At 43.4% G+C, this 21768-nt stretch overlaps 1 protein-coding gene across 1 annotated transcript in view; it reads right to left on the reverse strand.

Moving 5' to 3' along the window:
• The window catches only part of LOC146379933 (partitioning defective 3 homolog), a 354176-nt gene that overhangs the window by 86065 nt on the left and 246343 nt on the right, over positions 1-21768 (reverse strand). The window contains exons 18-19 of the mRNA XM_084938841.1: positions 19484-19717; positions 15203-15410 (exon numbers count right to left, since the gene is read on the reverse strand). Of these exons, the coding sequence (XP_084794967.1) occupies positions 15203-15410; positions 19484-19717 (442 nt within the window). The remainder of the gene's footprint in view (positions 1-15202; positions 15411-19483; positions 19718-21768) is intronic.

The following is a 21768-nucleotide window of genomic DNA, read 5'->3' on the forward strand; positions in this document are numbered from 1 at the left end:
AGTAACGATTTGGAGTTAATCAGCATCAGCTGGCACGGGGAAACTCGAGAATTTCTCCGTAAAACTCTCAAGCTAGTATTGGCACCTTGGCATTAATCGGCACAGGAAGCAGAGCAGTCATATTGACAGCGAGGCCGATGAGGCTTGATAATAAGATATTGACTGGCAGCTGCAAGTCGGGAGTAGAATGGCGATGGTGTAACTGTAGCATACATAGAACTGATTTTACCCTAAAGGTCTGGCCAGCTTCCTAAAGACTGGACTGCACTACGGTGTATTCGGAATCTGGAAACTGCCATAAGATTTTAAGAGCAGAAACTTTTGAACTGGAGGATAGGAATTCTTGATACTTGATGCTTACAGATCCAACTTCTGATTCCTTTACAGATTCTGGATCAGTTCTCTGTGTTGCCTGAACGGTGCAGATTAGGAAAAGGCTATGCTGCCATGAGCCTAACATCATGGCCGCTGCAGTGCACAGAAGAGAACAACTATTGATCAAAGAGAACTGTAATATTTGTAGGGGTATGATGCCAGCGTATCCTTCAACATCAAGTCCAACCTTCATTTTATTACCTCTGCCGAGGAGGTTATGTTTTTGGCAGCACTGGCACATGTATTCTGATAAAACCTTGTAGGGGTGTAGAGTGGAGTCATGTTAACAATCCATTAAAATTTTTCTCACATACACCAAGACCTTCAAGGTCGACTTAAAGATTTATTGGTCGAAAATTGACAACAAGGCCTAGAACTTAAAAACTATGATTCTAAAAAGGAAATGTTGCAACTTACATCATCATAAAGCGCCGATGTGTTTTTTTTCTACCCAGTATCAGTCCACCAGACCGAAGCAGTGTTTAATGATCCACTGTCAGCCACCTACCTCACTGTGGCGAGCAGCAGGTAAGAGTGATGAATACACAAATACACACAGAGGAAGACGGCGAGATGAGACGCAGATTGCACAACTATCATGTGTGCAGAGACGTTCCGTAGATGCGATCAGCACTGTAGTCGCATGCAAACACAATCTAGACAAATTCAGAAAATATTCATGACTCATGGGACGCATTCATTCAAAGCCTGAGCTACTCTGGGCTATTTATCACTTTTTAGTCCTGATAATGACTGATTGGCTATCAAAGCTCATTTGGATGATGTGTAATCTAACATGCATCAGTAAAATATGCTTTATTATATATGTTATAATGGCCACAGATTTGATTAAACGTAGAAAGCAAAATTGAAGCATTCAATCCACGTGTCCTGACTGACAACTGATCAAATAAAATGTTTTCAAAATGCTGTCACACATTAGGCGTATTACTGAGTAGCAGTAGCGTGATACATCATCATACATCACAGAAAGCAGAAGGGTTTATACCACTGGCTGTGGATGCCTCATACATCATCTTCATCGATTTACAGGGTGATAATTCTTCAAGGCTGCGATGCAACAGAGGAGTAAAAAGTCAAAGACAGAATTTCAAAAGATATGAGGGGGGAAAGAGTAAATTATGCAAAGCCTTGAAGCCAGTTTGATTGTTACAATCATTTAATCTGGGGAGTGGATTAGAAGGGAGCTAATCTGTTTTGACATCTTCTATGGGGAATTTTGCCGTTTGTTGCTGACTTAGGAAGAAAAGACAGGGAAAAAAATGGCTGTCTATTCCTCCTTTGAAAATTTGTGGGATTTTTAAAAGTGAACCCGAGGGTATGACGGACCACACGGCTTACCACGGAGACGATGCGCTCATCATATGAGGTGTTACATCTTCTGGCATTATTCAAACCTGCAAATGGAACTAGGTGAGCGAGAAAGGAGGGGAAAAATAAAAATGACTGCATCTATCAATTTGAGTAAGTGATGAGAAGATAATTTCAAGGGCAGACAGAGAGAATCATTATGGTTTCTGCTCAGCCAACCTGAAAGTTAATCCAAATCTCCCAGGGCGAAGTCCCCGGCAGACATCTGATGTGGTGTCTGAGCCCCCCCCCATCCCCTCCGACTGTATTTGTGGCAGTCAGGAAGAAAATAAATTTTTATGCCTCCACTCCTGCATTTCATGGTGATAATCTATAAAGCACCATTAAAATACTCCTTTCTCTCAGAGAAAAATCAAGACTTGTGATTATCGTCATATTGACCGGGGGGGGGGGAGTAAGGAGAACAAAGTTAAGACAAGTACACACACACATATACACACAAGCAGAGATATAGTATGCTCTCTCTAACTTCAGTTATTCCTCTCCAATGCAAGCAATAAGGAGCAGTACACGATTTCTAAACACGGCACCTGGGGCAAGATACTGACAGTGGCATGTAATTTTAATAGCGCCTTGTTAGGAAGGCCAGACTTTTATACATTTGTCTTCGCTGGATAAGTGTTGTTGCAGCTTTGGTGAGTAAACACTCTCCACCTGAGGTGAGACACATAGCTGTCTCATAAAAACAATAAGATAGAAAAAACAAAGTAGGAACTTTTTTTTTTCTCTTCCCTGGGAATCACACTGTGACCCAGCGATCGTTAACGGGCATTAAAGGCGCATTCGTTATCGTAGAGTGGCCTCAGAGTAACGCTGCCACCGCTGGTTTCCTGGGACACCAACCCCACAGTGGTATGGGATGATGCCTCCAACAGCCGCTGGCTGATTATCTCCCTCCCCGTGGAACTCATTATCTGCAACCTGTAATGTCAGTCAGTTCCTTCCCTGCTCAAACAGACCTCTTGAACTAGAATGTGTAGAATGTGGAATTCCTCAGGAAAGCATTTTCCTTAATATCTTAAGGAGCAAGACTGCAACCCTCCGTGTGTCAGATCTTTGAGTTCATAGTGTCTTGGGGTTGGTGGTCTTATAGCATGCACCTTCAGAATAACACAGCCTTTAATACTTCTGCACATCCCCTTGCCTTTTATACAGACTGCTTCCCACAGGTCACAGCTTTCACCTCATTGGAGCAGCCCATGTGTACACTAAACCAATCAATTTCCTTCAGAGAAGCTGTGGACAGCTGTTGTTGATTGGCTGCAGCTCTGGAGGGAAGTCGGGCCTAATTCTTCCAGTGATGGTGTGAAAAAAGCAGGAGCGGGGGCGTAGGAGGGAGGATGGGAGTCAGAATGGTTCATCCCAGGCGAGACAGTGATGGGTTCTGCACCGTGGAGGCATGACATGCATTTATTCATGACATCAGTGCACCACACCCCAGTAGGGGGACAATGCCACAGGAAAAATAATATTTTCTCCGGAAAGTTTTACACCTCTTAGGTCTTTCAGCTGAACAGCAAAGACGGCTGTCACGTCGGGGATCGATCAGTTTCAGTAATGCTTTGTGTGTTTTTAGCTGTTTTTTTCTCCCCACACTAAAATAATGACAAAGAAAAATATTTTACAACCATACGCAATCTGGGATCATTTTGCTTAAACGTTCTATTTCTCAACCAATATCACTGTCTCGACACATTTACCATAAAGAGCTTATTGAATGGAAATGAATTCCCTGACAGGTGCATTGAAATTGGTGCCATACCACCCTGTAGAAAATTGGTTTTGGCCTTAAAATGCACCCCTTTTCCTGCCATCTCAGACAGTATTTCCTGTTCTCTGTCAGTCAAACTTCCTGTTTTTTCCCCCTCTCTTCACTATTGTTTTACAGACTTTATCCAACATCCTTAACTCAGTTTTTCTTTTAGATTTTCAAATTCCAGCATGTGAGAATCTGATTTTAACTGAGAAATGTTCTTTTTGGTCGCAGAGACCATAGAAAACACACGGATACGATGCTCCCTCGTCTATTTAGTCCGGGAGATGAGGCGTTCATGTTTCCCAATAAGAATTTCAAATTTAAATCCATCTGAGCCGTTTCCACTTGCCTCGGCCCATTTTAAATGAAAGAGCTTGGATCTGCATTTGTGGATGGTACAGTGACCTGAATCCCGTGCAGCAATTTCCATCATGTTTTTAATACATTGACGCCAAAAGATTGACTATCCAAAGACCATTCTCTGACCCTTTTGATATTATGATCTATGATATTCTATGTTGTAGATTACACATTAAAGGTCTTGCACGGTATATTATCATTCTGAAACTGCTCCATAATTTGTAGATGCAGTTCTTTTGCAGATTGGTGAACCTCTGCCTCTCTAAGATGCTCTTTGTATACCCAGTCATGTTAGCGATGTGCTGCCAATGAACCTAATTAGTCGTAAAATTTTCCTCCAGCTGTTCCCTTTTAGCAGCACTTACTTTTTTTAGCCTCTTATTGACCCAGTGTTGCCATCATCAAATCCAAAATGAGCTAATATTCTTCACGGAACAGTAAAATGTCTCCGTTTACAACACTTGATGTTTTTTGTGTTTTATTGTGAATAAAATCTGGGTTTATGAGATTTTTTGGGATTGTTGCGTTCGGTTTTTATTTACATATTTTTTATACATGTTTTTATTGAGGCTGTACATCTCAGTGAAAGGCTGAGGCTTGTTTCTCTGCCTCCAAACTACCAACTATGAGATTTAAAGCAACTGCTGAACTAAACACACGCGCATGTCTGTGTGGGAGAGTCTGTATATCTATTTACAATCAAAAAGTTTCCCTGTGTGGGTTGTATGTTTACAAGAAAGAAAAAAAGAAAACAAAACCCACAATCCATTCATTAATTCTGCACTAATTATTCATATTTAAGAAGAACTGGATACACACAAACACCCGTGCATGTGTGTGTGTTTATGGTCTTTATGTTTATGCGTGTGCCTGTATATCAGGGAACAGCTTGGCTTTTCCATATTTCAAGCAGCCTGTGCAATACAAAGGACAAGGCCCAGCCCAACATGATTGCCTTTAATGTTTCGCATAAATCACTGATTTGTGCGTGCGTGTATGTTCGGAGGGGAGGGGAGTTTCCGTGCACACTCGGAGGAACAATTCAAACCCATGACACCCCTGATTAAAGCCTCTCATTACAACACAAATAAACAGTCTAAACACATTCATACATCCATTTGTTAAAGTGTATGAGCGCAGCGAGGAGGGAGTTTCTGAAGGACAATTTACACAGAGGCACTTGAGCAGCTTGGAGGGAAGTTCAGGTATTGAATTGAGGCTTTGAATGCGTGTAGTTGTGTGTAGCTTCTGATCATATTTCCCTGTGATGATGTTCTGTTTGATTTATTATTTTCATTGCTCATCTTGCAGAGTTTCTTTCTCTTGTGGTGCACAAAAAAGAAATATATAATTACTAAGAGCCATAAATTGTAGATGAGAGACAAAAAGTTCACATACAATCACATTTGATTTTCAATGTATAGCCCACCTGACCCCTGAGGGTGTGCTGTGGTATATAAGTGGTTCTGTGAGCTGTGAGGTGGGGCCTCCTTTGATCAGACTTGTTTGTCCGGCATGTCGGACAGATGCGTGATTAGATTGAGATCTGGGGAATTCGGAGGCAGAGCCAACACCTCAAACTCTTTGTTGTGCTCCTCAAACCATTCCTGAACCATTTTTGCTTTGAAGCAGGTTGGTATGTGGCAAAGTAACATCTACATGGAGGCAGGTTTTCCCAGCAGGACCTTAACCAAAATATCACACTGCCTCCATCGGCTTGCTTTCTTCCCATAGTGCATCCTGAGGCCAGGTGCTCCCCAGGTAAGCGACACACGTGCACCCTGACGCAAACCTCTAGCCATCACAGTGTAAATGGCAAATGGTTCTTATATAGCACTTTTCTACTCTGAGCACTCAAAGCACTTTATACAACTAATTCATTCACCCAATCACACCCATTCACACAAGCACGTTTTTTCTAAGTTGTTAAGTGCTTACTAACTAACATTCATACACATTCACACTCCGATGGGGTTAGTATCTTGCCCAAGGATATTTGGCATGCAGACTGGAGGAGCCTGGGATCGAACCACCAACCTTCCGGTTAGTAGCTGACGTGCTCTACCACCTGTAGCTACAGCCACCCCTGTAGCTCAGGTGGCTTTGAGGAAAAAAATGTTCACTTGCTCCCTAAAATATCCCACCCACTAACAGGTGCCCTGATGAACAGATAATCTGTGTTATTTGCTTCCCCTCACAGTGCTCATAATGCTGTGCCTGACCGCAGTATGCTGTCCACACACCCTCACCCAGGGATGCAGTGATGGAGGAGGAGAGGGTTTTATCAGCAGAGGAGCTACAGTAGGTGGCTCAGGCTGTGACCTAGATACAGTACAGCCTGCTGCATTCCTAATGGGCCATTTTGATCACTGCCACTGTCTGCGTCCTCAGCCAGGCTTCTGCTGCATGCCTCCAACACAAACCCTCGACATTAGGCAAACACAACACCCAAAGTCTGCTCAGCTCTTTTAATGACGGAAACTTCAACCGCAGATGTCAAGACTGAATTTTTTGGAATAGCGCTGCAAACTACCGCAGATGTGCACAAACTAATGAGAACTGGAGATTTCTGCTGATTGTTGGTTTGGCAACTGGAGTTACAGCTGCTTTCACCTCCTATGACTTACACCGATTAGAACGTGTAGGTGACGGGGGGAAAAACAGCTTATGATTATTGTCATGATAGAAGATTATCTCAAATTAATTGTATTCATCAGGCCTTTTGTCTTCCCTGCTTTGATTATCCCCGCTTCTCGCAATTGTTTGCCAACTCATTTACATGGCGATGAGTCTGCAGACAGATGTATTCGGTGACGCTCAAATGTCTGATTTGCGAGACCCTCGCCTGAAGGACGGGGAAAGGAGAGAAGTGAGACAGGTTGTCTGCCTTGTAAACGTTAGACTTTGAAATGCATGCATGGATGCACGGCGGCTCAAGCGCTGCATTTTCAGCCAGTTGGGGGAAGGAGACAGCAAAAACCACTGATTCGTGATATACATCGCTCCCAGCATTCAGAGGGAGACGGGAGAGGTCTTTCTGTCAATGCCACAATGAATCTCCAGGGCAGGTTGAAGGAGGAGGGAAGAAGGGAGGGATGTGTGAGGATACACAGAATTTTTTTTAAAAAAAGAGTGAGGGAGTGACAGTAATGGTAAATAAAGTGAGGATAAGCAAGCGAGGAATCCTGAGGAATCTCAGGGATAGTGACTGCACATCACGAGCAAGGTTAGATAAATAACCCTGGACACTCCTCTTCTACAGCTGAATGAGGCTGATGGTAAAAACACTGCGAAGGACAGAACCGTGACCCTTACAAAAAAGCTGCATGTAGCATTTTTGAAGTGAGAAATCGTTATGAAAACAAACAAATTAGACATGCTTAATAGGATCAGATATGCCTCTACTGCCCACGTACTGTATGTGTTTTAAGTTGTCAAAGTTTGCCAAAACTCTAATCCAGTTTTCAAACTACATTCACAAAACTTCAGTGTAGTCGAGCAAAACCAGACGTTTTACCTGTGCTCACAACCAGTTTATAAAATGCTACTGAACATTCATTACACAGTGCATCAAGAAAAGGCCAGTGCACATTGTTCAGAGCATGTAGCTTTCATGAGTAAACAGTATGACAAATGCACTCTCAGACTCTTTGTTTTTTCTACGTTTCATATGGTCTGCGGTTACATGGAATTACACAGGACTCTATGCAGGTCTCCTCTGCTGCCTCTCACATTACATCTGTTTATTGCTGCCCCATTCCTGACTGGCTGTGCACTCTGAACTTATAATGGTTAATTACATCACTGGCATCAAGTATGACCAATTAAAAGCTTTAGAAATGACATTGTTGGGATTAAATAATTTGCAGTGCCTCAATAATGCTATGCTTTTTATTAATAATAAGTGTTATTAAGTTATATAGTGTAGTATTAAGTGGACACAGCCCTAAAAAATAAAGGCATGAGACCATGTGTCCTCTCGCTCACGCTTGCCTGGGAAAATGTAGATGTAGCCGAACTTTAGACTTTGGAAAAACGTCTTATTCAGCCACAGATATAACGTTGCTTGTACTCAATTAGCTCTGAAGGGCCTTGAACCTGACATGATGTGGACCTGCAGGTGGAAATATTACCTGGCCTTTATCTGCTGCTGTGGATCGTCTCATCCATCATCACATACTCTCCACATCCTCCCTCTCCCTCTCCAACTCACATACATAGCTTTGCACTCTCCACCTCTCCCACTCACAAAGCAATGGTTGGCGTGTGGGGCGGGTTGACGGGGCGCTCACATATGTTTGTATGGCAGTGAGAGTCCAATTAAGATTCCTTCATGAAAAACACAGGGAGGAATGAAATCCATCAATCCAGCTATGAAAGGAATCTGCATCTCCCTGACACGCTTACTGAAGAATTAAAAAAAAAAATGATCAGAGAAAAAGAGAAAAAAATAACAGACAATTTCACTCTATATGCTGAACGCATGTAGAGACGCTGCCAGAACAAGAGGAATATGGTTCCTGGCTTTAACTGGCTGCCTTTGATGGAAATCAGAAGTGTAATCCAGCATCGATTGATTTTACCTTTGTAATTCAAAAGCTATTTTCCCAGCTCGTCTATTTTTTTCTCCGTTGTCTTCACTGTGATCGTCCTGTCCCCACTACCCATCTTCTCACTCACATGTTAAGGTGTGAGCGCAAATCAGCAGGTGGAAACTCAGTGAATGGGAAAGGTCATTTCAGCCAAAGGCCTCAGTTTCATTACATGCTAAGCCTGGTGGATGGGTGAGGAGACTAGCAATGAATGCAACTGTAGCAGGCAGCCCACTTAATTTGCATAGGACACGGGGGGAGACCTCTGTCTCCATAATATCAAGCATGCCTTGCATTTCTAATTCAACGTATGCTTTATCTTTTTCCCTTCTCCTATAGACCAGAGACATATATTAATATGGTTTATTAAAGGAGACATTAGCGATTCATTTGTACTATTTAGAAAAACACAAAATGGGATTGTGCCTTTCTCAGATCCACATTCATGTTCTTAACGCCTTCTCATTATTTTTAAATCTGCCTGTCCTCTGAGATTCCAGTTGCATTGAACAGCCTTTCTCTGATTGATCAAAGGAGGAGAAAAAAATAACATCAAAGTGTCTCAAAGTGTGAAAAACAAGAAAATCAAGAGTGAGAGGCAGAGAGAGAGAGAGGGAGGAAGTTAAGAAACATGAAGCAGGTTCTTTGAGAACATCAGAGAGCTGAGCGGTAGGGAGGAGAGGAGGGGAGAGAAGAGAAGAGAAGAGAAGAGAAGAGAAGAGAAGAGAAGAGAAGAGAAGAGAAGAGAAGAGAAGAGAAGAGAAGAGAAGAGAAGAGAAGAGAAGAGAAGAGAAGTCTCGCATGTCCATTGGTGCATCTGGCTGGGATTCCGCTGGGGTTGGATCATTAGTAGTCATAGACCTGGTAGAATATGGAGGGGTGCACTGCTACACTTAATTTGAGCTCTTTAATAACACACTTTATGAATTCAGTCATGTTTGCAGCCCTCTGCAGGAGACACAGTGTGAGAGACATCGGTGGATCTCATTTCAGGCCGACAAGATTTCAGATTCAATTAACTCCATCATGCAACACCACCTCCCACACACACACACACACACACACACACACACAGACTAGCCTCACCACTACTCCCCATTCTTCAAGGTCTATCCTGCAGCACTGCATGATCATTCTAAACCTAATTACTTCAGGGCTGTCTGATGGAGGTCTAGCGCTGCCCAATCACATTTGCATCGAGTGGCCAATAGCAGAGGAAGTGCAACCGGACAACCACTGTCCCCCCCCACCACTCCCACCCCCGCCGGTTATTAAAGTTCACCACTCCTCCCTCCATCCTTATTCCCATCCTCCACATTTCTAAATGTTTCAACCCTCCAGAAAAAAACAGAGGCATTCAGTGTTTGATACAAGATGCAAAGCAACGTTCACCCTTAACCCTTGTGTTGTCCTCGGGTCAAAAATGACCCCTAGGTGTATGGGAAACAAGTGTATGGGAATCTCGAGGACAACACAAGGGTTTTAAACTATCAGGCACAAGAGTTTTGTTTTTTCACCCTTTCCTTCTCTTGTCAGTGCATTGTGTGACAGTGGTGCTAATGTTCAGTGGGAGACTGTTGGTAGCTGTTTGGTCTCCTGCTGGGCCTCTTTGGTAACATGACTGGCAGGAGAGTAATGGGATGTCACACTCAGAGTGCATATTATATCTATCTATCTATCTATCTATCTATCTATCTATCTATCTATCTATCTATACATATATACATAGATATATAGATATATTTTTTTTTACATACATACATATATATATATATATATATATATATATATATATATATATATATATATATATATATATATATATATATATATATATACACACACACACCTTTAAAGTTAGGGCATCACGTACTGACTTGTGAAGGGAGGGAGTTTTTTAAAAAGGTGTTCTCCCCCTGAGAAGTTGAAAAGGCCGACCTGCTCTCTCTGTAGCGCTCTCAGTGACATGATATTTCTTTTAGCCGAGCAACCATTTGAAGGTGATATTGAGGCATGACTTTGCACTCGGCAAAGCTGACAAGTTCAGCATTAAGTCCCCTCTGAAATATTTATCCATGACAGGAGAAATTTGTAGTTCCTTCCCTATCCTTCCCTTCCACTCCGAGGTAATATCCAGAAAGAAAAAAAACCCAAAAAGACAAAACACTGGCCACTCATCACTATTCGCAATCCAAGATAAGTTGCTTTTAACACAATTAGTTTTTCCCGCGTTAATATTTGTCACGTGGCTTCAGATGTCGCCGTTCTCGTGCTTAACGCTGCACCCCATCCTTCCCTTTAGCGGCTCAGCATCGACATTATGATGAGTTAGGCAGAGCAAAAGAAGAACAATTATCATTTTCTCTCAGATTACATTCAGCAGATGTCAAGGCCCACATGTGGAGGCGGCTAATTGTTGTCTCCAAATCAACTGTGGCATAATACTACAAGCATATGCGAGCATGTGTGTGTGTCTGTGTGGGGAAAGTGAAGGTGCTGAGGGGTGTGTTAGCTTGAGAAAGTGTGTGTTCTTGTCTGTGTTGCTCCATTAGCCCTGTGTGTGTGTGTGTGTGTGTGTGTGTGTGTGTGTGTGTGTGTGCGTGTGCGTGTGTGTGTGTGTGTTCGTGTAAAAAAGAACAAAAAAAACCAAGTTAATGTGTATATCATGTCAGCGTACTAATGATCAAACTGGCTCACCCGCCATCAGCCGTTCACACCCACATGAGCTGAAAGGATCACACGGCATAAAGACACGAAGCTGCATGGCAACACAGACTACCCACTCTCATGCCTCACAGAAGGCAATCATGGTCATACAGCATGGAATCCATATTCTCAGCATATTCACAAATGCAAACACACGGGCACCGCCCCCACGTGCCGAGAGTGCGCTCCTGTGCTACCTAAGAATAATAAAGATTGAGGGATGGAAAGCAACCCTCCGTTCCAGCTCCCGGTTCTCCCTCATCTCTGTCTGTGTAGCCTCGAGTGGGATTGCATTTATGGGGCGGAGCAGGCAGATGAGCTCCCTGGGGTGAGAATGGAAAGGGGTGGAGGGTGCATGGCTGTCATACTGAGCTCCAGTGTGGGATGGCTTAGCGAGACGCATGCCACTGATCAGATTGGTGGATGGGTGGAGGGAAAAGAAAGAAAAAAAAAGGAGTAAGTGTGCATGGCTGAGGGAGCTCTGGGGAGGAAGGGTGAGCGGCGATGCCACATCCCATTAACAGAGTCTTTTCATCTAACGTGCACAAGGCAAACGCACATTACACACATGCAAACGTGCAAATCTTACATGCACCTTGAAGAAGCTTGAGCATGCACGCTTCGCCAAAGATCCCCGGTCTCCCCCCCCAGGCGGACAGTAGCATGATGCCGTGACTGTCGCTCTGAAGTGCTCCCTTCTTCCCTCATTCTGCCTCTCCCGTTTCCTTTTCATCCGTCTTTCCCACTCTTCTTTGGTGCCCCAGTTCACTCCAGTGCACACGCTCCTTCTCTCGTTCCACCCTAACCCACCCCACCCCCACCTTTCTCTGCTCCCCATTTCCCATCCCAGATTTTTTTTTTTTTTTTGCAACCCTCACCCCAGTGATAATGCTAGCCTACTTTTTTAAATAGTCTGTTGCATTTCAAAACAACAAAAAACTGTTAACTGAATTGCAATAAGAGAGGGTTGAATACACAGAAATACATTTTCACAGGCACACCCACACACTAATAATGCCTACTGTCTAAATTAATATATATACATATACAATGTAAAATAAAATAATTTTTTTCCCTCCTTTCCACCACAGTAATGGAGATGGGGCTTTGATGGAGGCGGTCAGTCAGTCACACGGCAGATAAACAGCACCTCATTAGGTACATTGAGGGGAATCTCCTAGGCTGGCCCAGACACCATTGTCTGCTAGCATGCTAACAGAGCCCTGGGCAACGCTTCCAACATCTAAACAAAACTGATAGGAGTGGAAAGTAATGATCACATGTTATCCACTAGAAAGGACATGAATAATCACATACAATGGTTTTGGGGGGTGGATGATGCGTTCCCCTGTGCTCTTCCCTATATGATGCATCAGTGGACAAGCTATGCATGCGTCCAGCAGACATTCAAGAAATAACAGCGATGTCAAACTGCCTGGGGCTTGTTTTTTGTTCTGTGGAAGCATGCATAGATGCGCACTGCTATCCATTCATGAGATTATGGGCTATCCATTACTGGATGTTACAGGACTGTATACCAGGCAGCCTCCCAGCCTACAGTCTGTACAGTATGAAGGGCTTGGAAGCCAAGGCTGTGCACTGCAGTGTTTTTTTTTTTCCTGCTTTGAGCTTTAGGCAGTCAATTTTCTTTCCATCACACTCTTGCACACGTTCAGCCATTCTTGCACTCGCTGTATTTATCTCCCACTCTTCCCCCTCCTCTCCCACCCTATATTAGGCCATCTTCCTTCCCCCTGGCTCCGATGTTAATGCACTTCCAATCAGGCTGTCTATTAAGTGGACATGCGCTACACGTTCATCAGGCCGTCCAAAGTCCTGCATGCAAATGAGCTCAAATTGCATCGCACTGCAAACTCCTTGAAATCTCCTTAGAGGGAGTGCTATAACATGCATCTGTGAGAAATGCAGGAAAAAGTGGCTGCCTGGCTATCCATTTTATGCAGATGAAAACCGCCGAGACAAGCAGCACAAAGGATTAACCCAACGAGGATGTCTCCACGATGCAGCGATTTAATGGCGAGACACTCGCACGTGAAGCTCGCTAATATAAATTCTATCTGTGGCATGCGAGCCCGGGTGTTCGAGTAACTGTCAGCCAAACCTTTTTGTCATGCAAAGTTAAACTTTTCACTCGGAAATCAGGGAAAACTTTTGGAACTGCTAAAAGTGAGACACACAACAGTTAGATCTTTTTCACTTTCTTTCCCTCTCCTCCCTTTTGACTGCTAGGCATTTCACATCACTCCAGACTGTTCTTTATAGAAAGAGTTTGCTGTTGTATCCAGTGGGACTCGTTCATTCTCACCTCAACTCTTTGCCATTTCTAACTTTCTGAAACGATGATGTTTTCGAACGAGGAAGAACAGGGAGGGGATAGAAGAGGACATTGTTGATGTGCAGGTCTGAGAGCTTTAAATAGAAAATGCAGGTTCGAGGTAGAGAAGTAGCAAATAGACGACGACGTTTCGGAGTCATGGAGTCGCGGTTTTAATATTCAGGAGGCACGGGGGCTGGTGTTAAATGCACAGAGCATGGGGGGAGTGTCAGCGAGGCCTGTCGCGTGCCAACTCTTAAGTGGCTGTGGCACTCAAAGATAATGAAGAACGATGATGAGGCCAAGGAGGGCATGCCAAGGGCCCACATGCACTTCAAAAAAAAAAAAAAATCACCCAGAAGACACCTATCAAGCCAAGCACACAGCCACTCATAAAGGTTTGCCAACGGTGCTGATTGCATGTCATGGTGTCAAACCCGTGGCTCAAATTTCACCTGTCAATTTGGATTGCAGTTCGCTTTTTTCTCTGTCCTCCCACGAAGACTTACACGTCCACGACACTGGGACGCACGAGCTTTTCACACTACATTACGCAATAAGAGGCGGGTAAATAAATAAATCAGAAAAGTAAAAATAATGGGAGATAAGACAGCTTCCTACATTCCTCAATCATGACCTCAACACACACTTGTCATCTTATTGTTCATTACTGAGGCGTGCGCCGTGATATGCTAACTAATCCCATTAAAGCAATCCACATGAAAACGACTCACGGCACGATAACGGCCCGCACCGCCTCCGCCGTTAATTTATGCCATATTTAAATGTGCATGGAGTTGAAATAATTAACGTGACTCCTAATTTTGCTTGTGGCAGACAGACGTGCTCGGTAGAAACCACCCCGGGATGTTTATTTTCCATCAACTTCCCTTTGCGTGTTTCTCCTCACACTGCCCAACTGCATTGTCCACAGTTCAAAGTGAATGTCTTCTCAGGATGAAGAACTCTGCCAGGGAAACTATTTCCCAGACTGGGAGAGGAACCTCACAGCCCACAACATCTCCCAGCCTCTAAGTTATTAGGCGGCATGATGTGGTAATGACAACACTGAAGGACCTACAGCAGTGATGAGTGCTAATTAAATTACTTTTGCTTCAAATAGTTTTGTTTTTTTTTTACACCGATGAATATCTGTAGATGTTAAGAACAAAATCAAACCACCTGCCATCGGTCTCCCCAGACAGCCTGCTCCTGAAATCTCGCTACCGCATGATGAGGCGGCCGCTGAGAACACCAGCCACGGGCAACAACTAACTCCGACCTGCAGTCGATTTCATCGTCTTTTATTCTCAAAGCCAAACCCCCCCCCCCGTTACCTCCGGCATGAGCACAGAACATTTTCCTCTGGTTCACAAATGATGAGTGTGTTTGGATAGGAGGCACACGCGCACGGGATTATGAATAAAACATGGCGCCCTTATTAAAAATAATCTGGCTCAAAAGTGCCAGAGGCCCTTGAGGTCGATAACTCTCCTCCCCTTGCAGGGTTCAAGGAGAGGGGTCCCTGATTAGCGCCGGCAACATCCACAGAATGCATTCAAATTCCGTATGATCCAGTGGCGGATGTGGTGAGTGGAATTAAATAAAGCAGGTAGTGATTAATGTTCGTGGCAGTGGACGGTGGAGCTGTTTAGAGGTTTGAGCTGAGCTCCGTCTGGTTCCTACCTGAACAAGCCCTTCAGCACGCCTTTCTTGGATTTATTCTTGTCCTTGTCTTTGTCTTTCTCCCTTTCTGGCTTCTTCTTCTCCTTCACCCCAGACTTCTCCTGATCTTTCTGTCTGTCGTCTCTGCCATTCAGCCCGGGGCCCAAAGTGAGGTCACCGCTGGTGGACATGGACTCTTGACCCGATCGGGAGCTTGTGTCATCATCCACTGGAGTGAAAAGATAAAAGCAACAAGGAGTGGGAGTTAAATGCCGGAAACATTCATGCAAACACAGAAAGAGAAAGAGAAAGAAAAAGTTATTAAACTTTGACTTGATTCCCCACAGATCACCGGCGTCATAATTGAAATAAGTACTCAACAACACTGCTTTTTCTTTTATTGTGAAAAAGCATCACTTTGGGTTTTTTTCCTCTTAGTAACATCAGAGGAACTATAAAAAAAACTAAAACTGTGTCCCACAAGGTATAACAGCTTTGAATAAAACACACTGAATACATTTGCCTCATTAGAGCAGAATATATTTACATTGTAGACTAGTTGGGACTAGTGTTGGGGCTGAACACATTTTTACTTTAGCTGAAAGCCTCAAGTTATTTCGTCTGTGTACATTTCTCAAAGATCACAAGAGAACTTCATTTTGCCAACCCCCACAAAAAAAACTTGTGAAAACAGAGCGCGCTGCGATGTCTCATCAATCTGCTTCTTAATTATATTTGAACTCATTTCAGCCCAGACATCAAACTGAAACCACACTCCTTAGGTGATGCAAGGTTGATTAAACTCAAAGTTTCCATCACACCTAATCAGAGCCGATGTGCAAAAATGTAATTAATCTGTCAGTAATTATACATTTAAATCATCTCGAAAAAGGCTCCCGGGGATCTTAATTGCAAATACGGTGTGCTCCGCGGTCGGCGTCGCTCCTGTCAGCGCTCCATCTCTGGCTCGGAGACATGAGGTAGATGTCCTTCAGATTACAACTTATTACAGTCTTGCGCGTCGTTGTCCAACTTCTTCCTTTGATGGAGGAGCGAAAAGCGCTTATCGCAGGGAGAGAAGGGGAAGGGGGTGGAGGGGGGGTGCGTGATGGGTTTTTGGAATACGGGATGAGGCAGACTGAGGAGAAGGAGGAGCGGCTGGATTCACATTTCAAGGATGAACAGTGGGGTTTGTTTTCTCTTGCGATCTGAGGAGCTATCAGCTATTTCTTTCAGCTGTCATCTCGGAGGAAATTACTGAAATGGAATCTGAGCGCGAGCCACTGTGTATAGCCGAAACAAGAGAACGAAGCGGGGCAGATTAAACCTGCACACTCTTACAATTCATCTCTGCACGGAGCCCCTCCCTCCCCTCCCCACCTCCGCAAATTCGGTCGCGGGCTCTGGATGGGCGCCGATTCTATCACTCAATCTGGTGGCCCGCTTATCATCCACTTAAGAGTGAATAGCAGCTGTGAGCTGTATCTGGCTATTTAAATGACAGAGATTAGCAGTGGTGCTAATGCTGCTACTGCTTAGTGATGCCAAGCTGCAGATAACACCCAAAACAATGTAATCCAGAGCCTCCCAGAGAGCGGTTACAGCCATGAGTGCTTACGCATGTGTGCAAAGGCATCCATGTGTGAATGTAGATATATCTGCATGCTTTTGCACCAAGGTTAATTTGTCTTATTGACTTAGCAGAAAGACTCATTTAAAGGGAAAGTGAAGGCTGATTTAAAAAGAAAAAAAGGCAATCAATTTTAAATATTACAAAGTTGAGAGAAAGAAGCGAAAAATACACAAAAGCCTTTAATACCGGTTATCAAAAGGTGAGGCCGTCTGCAGCAATTTAATGGAGCTCAGAAGCAAAGGGCTGACGTCAGAGGTTCTGATGAAAGCGTCGGGACAGCGAAAGATCATTTCACAGAGACAGACGAGCAAGAAATATTTCGTCACCTTCATGAAAGTCTACAAGTGAACTTTCTTGCTTTAATAATCAAGGACGTCTAAGCCGGTCTGTCAGCAAAGGTTATGACAGGCGTAAGTAAAATTGCCAGTCTTATTCTGAAAAAAAAAAAAATGAAAGACGGGATTTTTGCACAGCACAGATGATTTTTTTTTCCCGTTTTCTTTTTTTTTTTTTTGCTCGAACCACGCAACACAAAGTAGCACAAGGGAAAGTGCATTTTTGCCCAGCGGGATATCTTGTGGGGACACATTTTCTTTAGGTGATGCCACATTCTTATTTTATGTAAATAAAAGTCTGGGAGCAGGGGAAGGCAGAGGCTTATCTGTCAACTTTGACTATTAACCTCGGTGACGAGCACAGACTGGCTGCTTTTATCTAAATTGAAAAACAGAGTTATTTGAATATCATGGGGAGAATGCAATATACAGCGGCAGGGGAAATCGGTTGCTTTCCCCATTTTTCTTTGCCGAGATAAGACTGTATTTAGTGGCTTGCCGACAGAGCTTATGAGAACAAAGCATTTCAGGCAAATAATTCCTTCTTTTTTCAAATGTCCCCCCAGCTCGTTTAATGGAATCCTTTAATGGTGAATGGAAATTTATATCGAGTGATTACTCTTGTGGTGTTGTGGTGTTATTACCTGTCGGAAAACGTAAGACGGCTGTCTCTCCGTATGCGCTGCATGTCTTTTTGTTATCAAACACTAAGTAGTGAAGGATACATGCCTTGAAAGAGAAGGTAGGGTGTCTTTCTAGTTCTTCTTTTTCTCTCTTCATATTTTAAATGAATTAAAGTGATTGTGGTTTTTAGGCCCTGTCAGGTACACAAGTAAACAAACAGATGGAAGGAATACCGGACAAAGTTCTGTCGTATATGTGCCAAAACCAAGAGGAGCAGACACATACATATAACCAGGGGTAAAGATAAGTGGTCGACAGGTGCGCATTCGCTGTCAAAATAAAAGATGTGCACCAGATAAGAAGTTAGAATGTTTGCGTACATAAGATTTTCTGGAGGAGGACAGATATTTGTTTAGAACTCTTGAAGATTTCGAAGAAGCAAGCTCCTTTAAGCAATGACTTTGGTGTTCCTCCACCTCCAAAGAAATGTCAGGGGGAGTCCGAACCGCAAAAGAAGCGCGTATTCTCAGAAAAGTGGTGAGCTGGCTTCAAACAAATGATGAACACACAGAGATGTGGTGCAGAATATGCCGTGAAAATCCCACTCTAGCGGACAAAAACAGTTCCTTTTATATGTACGCGAACGTGCGTTGCAACTTCTTATCTGGTGGGCGTCTTTTATTTTGATAGTGAATGTGCACCTGCAGACCACTTATGTGCACCCCTGCATATAACATTATGACCACCTGCCTAATATTGTTGTTGGTCCCCCTTTTGCTGTTAATACAGCCATGACCCATCGAGGCATAGACTCCACTAGACCCCTAAAGGTGTGCTGTGGTATCTGCACCAAGATGTTAGCTGTGAGTTGTGAGGTGGGGCCTCCATGGTTTGGACTTGTTTGTCCAGCACATCCCACAGATGCTTGATTGGATTGAGATCTGGAGAATTTGGAGGCCAAGTCAACACCTCAAACTCATTGTTGTGCTCCTCAAACCATCCCTGAATCTTTTATGCTTTGAGGCAGAGTGCATTATCCTGTATTTCCAAACTGTATTTCCATGAAAGGGTTACATGGTCTGCAACAATGTTTAGGTAGGTGGTACGTGTCAAAGTAACATCCACATAGATGGCAGGACCCAAGGTTTCCCAGCAGAACATTGCCCAAAGAATCATACTGTTTCTTCGCACAGTGCATGATAAGCGATGCACACACACGGCTATCTGATGTAAAAGAAAATTTGACTCATCAGACCAGGGCACCCTCTTCTATTTCTATGTGGTCCAGATCTGATATATTCTGATATGCATATGTCCCTGTTGTTGGCGCTTTCGTTGGCAGACAGGTATCAGCATGGGCACCCTCACTGGTCTGCACCTATGAAGCCCCATACGCAATAAACTGTGATGCACTGTCTATCCTGACACCTTTCTATCAGAACCAACATTAACATGTTGGAACAGTCCAAAGCAATTCCACACTATGTGAATAATCATAAGTCCATAACCTAGACACCTATTGCTGATGTGCTTTGTGCAGTGGATCTGTGAAAGTATCACTAAACTGGCCTACATTTATGTGTGAATCTGAACTGCTTTGTAATAACCTACTGATATCTTATATTGTTCATTATTTTAGCACCACAAACTTGGGCACAGTATTCTGCATCAACACTTAAACTCTACCTAAACGGCGTTTCAAACACTCACATGTGTCCACGCTGTTCTCCTCTTCTGGCGCAGTAACAGCAGGCTTCTCGTACGATTTGTCAATCGCAGCGCGGAAACTCTCATTGCAGCCTCGGCTCCTGACGATCCTCGAGCGCGACCTGCGAACATTGATCTCGCCATTCTGCACTGTCCCGGCAACAGCCGTCTGGAGGCTTTCCAAGGAGCTGGATTTTTTCAGGCCCAGGGAAGGCCCGACCTGCTGTTCTGCAGAACCTATGGAAAGATTAAATAAAGTCACTTAGACCCGGCATATGATTAGAACTCCTCTGAAAAAGAAAAAAAAAGCTAAAAGCTGTCATTATGGTGAGTTACGAGAAGGTGCGAGTCTAGCAATTAACATGAAAAACAAATGATGCCATTGCCCGGCCAATGAAGTGTGTGAAATGAGAACAGAGTATTATATCTCCAGCGAGACATTTTCCTGTTGGGAATTATAATTCAACCTTTGTCTTTGTGTCTGCACAGTTAAATTAAGAGGCTGAAACATAATGCATATAAATGGGCCCGCTATCAAAGACACAAATGTAGCACAGCAGCGGAGTGATTATAGAGTAATGTTAAAATATAAGAAATTTCTAATACAGCATATTCACAAATTGCTGAGATGAACTGTATCTCTGAAAAAAAAGAAAAAAAATTCCATCAGCGGTTCTCACTTAATTTTCTTTTTTAACTCAATTTCTCCAAGAGAGATTAGATAAAACAAGGTGAGGGAAAAAAGACGAGGACATGTAGGCTGAACAGATTTTACATCCATTAATCTTCAGTGCAGGTCATATTGCAGTGTTCAGAAGCCCAAACAACATCGCACAACTGTAGTACTTGGCTTCATTTCTAAGGCTTTCTGTGCAGTGACGGAGAGTAATATCATAAAGGGTACATACGTTTAACAAGAGACACTCAGAGAGCGCAGACCTCCGCCAAGGGAGCTCACTCTCTGGGCGGTTATTTACTTTTAAAAGGATAGTACTGGATTTTCTATACATTCATTTTCTCTTCTTCTCTTGAAATTTTATTTTAAGAAGTTTATAGCGCAGTTCACAAAAGCCCAACTGGTGACAATGGAAAGACTGTCACTGTAGGTATGGGCAGTAGCTGCCCAAGCACTTAAATACCTTTAACTATACTGTTAATGTCTAACTGTGACATCATCAACAAAATCAGATAAGAGAAGTATGATGGATGTTTGGTTTGATCAGACAAACATTATGTAGCAGGAGGTCATGTATAATAGGTGTTGATTTGTAAATAACTTGACATGAATAACAGTATATTTCTAAATAACCAGGCACGTATCTCCACGATACTCTCTGGAGCTGATTGATACTGCGTGGTAAGCAGAGCAAATGTTAAACAGCCACCCTCTCTGATATTTGAGCCAGGCCCACACATCTGTAATTATTTTTCCAATGCTTGCCGGGGGGTTGTTTAGGGTATGTAAGTGGAGCGCGACTCAGGTATTGGTATTTCATTTTGCTGGGGAGCGTCCGTCAGGTCCCTGGAGCTCTTACCTCACCCACCAGTTGGTAAACAAGCAACCCGGTTGACTTTTCCCATCCCCTTTGTTGTGCTTTGATTCAGTATACAGCAAGACGCTGTCAAACTTAACAAGATGGATTTCTGACTATGTGCCAATGAAACCTTGTTGTGAGGCTATGCAGAGGAAGCGATCAGTAATAAGGATTAAGCTGTTAATTCAATTATTTTATTAGCCCCAAAGGCTCTCTGAGGGTGTAGCAAATGTCTGTGGACTCGGGGACAGAGTGGCATTGTGTCTTTATGACTCCCCGCAGACCACACATGTCACAAATAGTGTTTCCTCTGTGGCTTCAGGTGGTGTAAATAAATGTCTTCTGCAGCTCTTCCTGTTGGTTTTCAACAGCACATGTTGTTCTGTCGTCTGCCCCACTGAACAGAACACCCTGAGTTTATTTGCATGTGTGGGCACCATGCAGGGACTCCCTAACAAGCACAGAAACAAAATTCACCAACTCGCACGTCTATACAATCAAGGATCTTCAACGTGTTTAAAGTGGCCTAAATGAGGCATATCCCACTGCTGCTGGGTGATCCCAGTGGATCTTTAGGCAAAGAAAATAAATCCCTCTAACACTTCCCCCCATGCAACCTCCAGACAGGATGAGTGTGTTAATGCACAAAAGTTGCAGAAGAACAAATAAGAGCTTAGGAAAAAGGGAACACTTTCCCTGCAGTGCAAAAATGCACACCCTGCAGCTACTTACAATCATTGTACCAATCATATT

The sequence above is a fragment of the Perissodus microlepis genome, chromosome 9 (genome assembly GCF_051167445.1).
Source record: "Perissodus microlepis isolate ML-2025 ecotype Zambia chromosome 9, ASM5116744v1, whole genome shotgun sequence".
In the NCBI taxonomy this organism is placed as follows: domain Eukaryota; kingdom Metazoa; phylum Chordata; class Actinopteri; order Cichliformes; family Cichlidae; genus Perissodus; species Perissodus microlepis.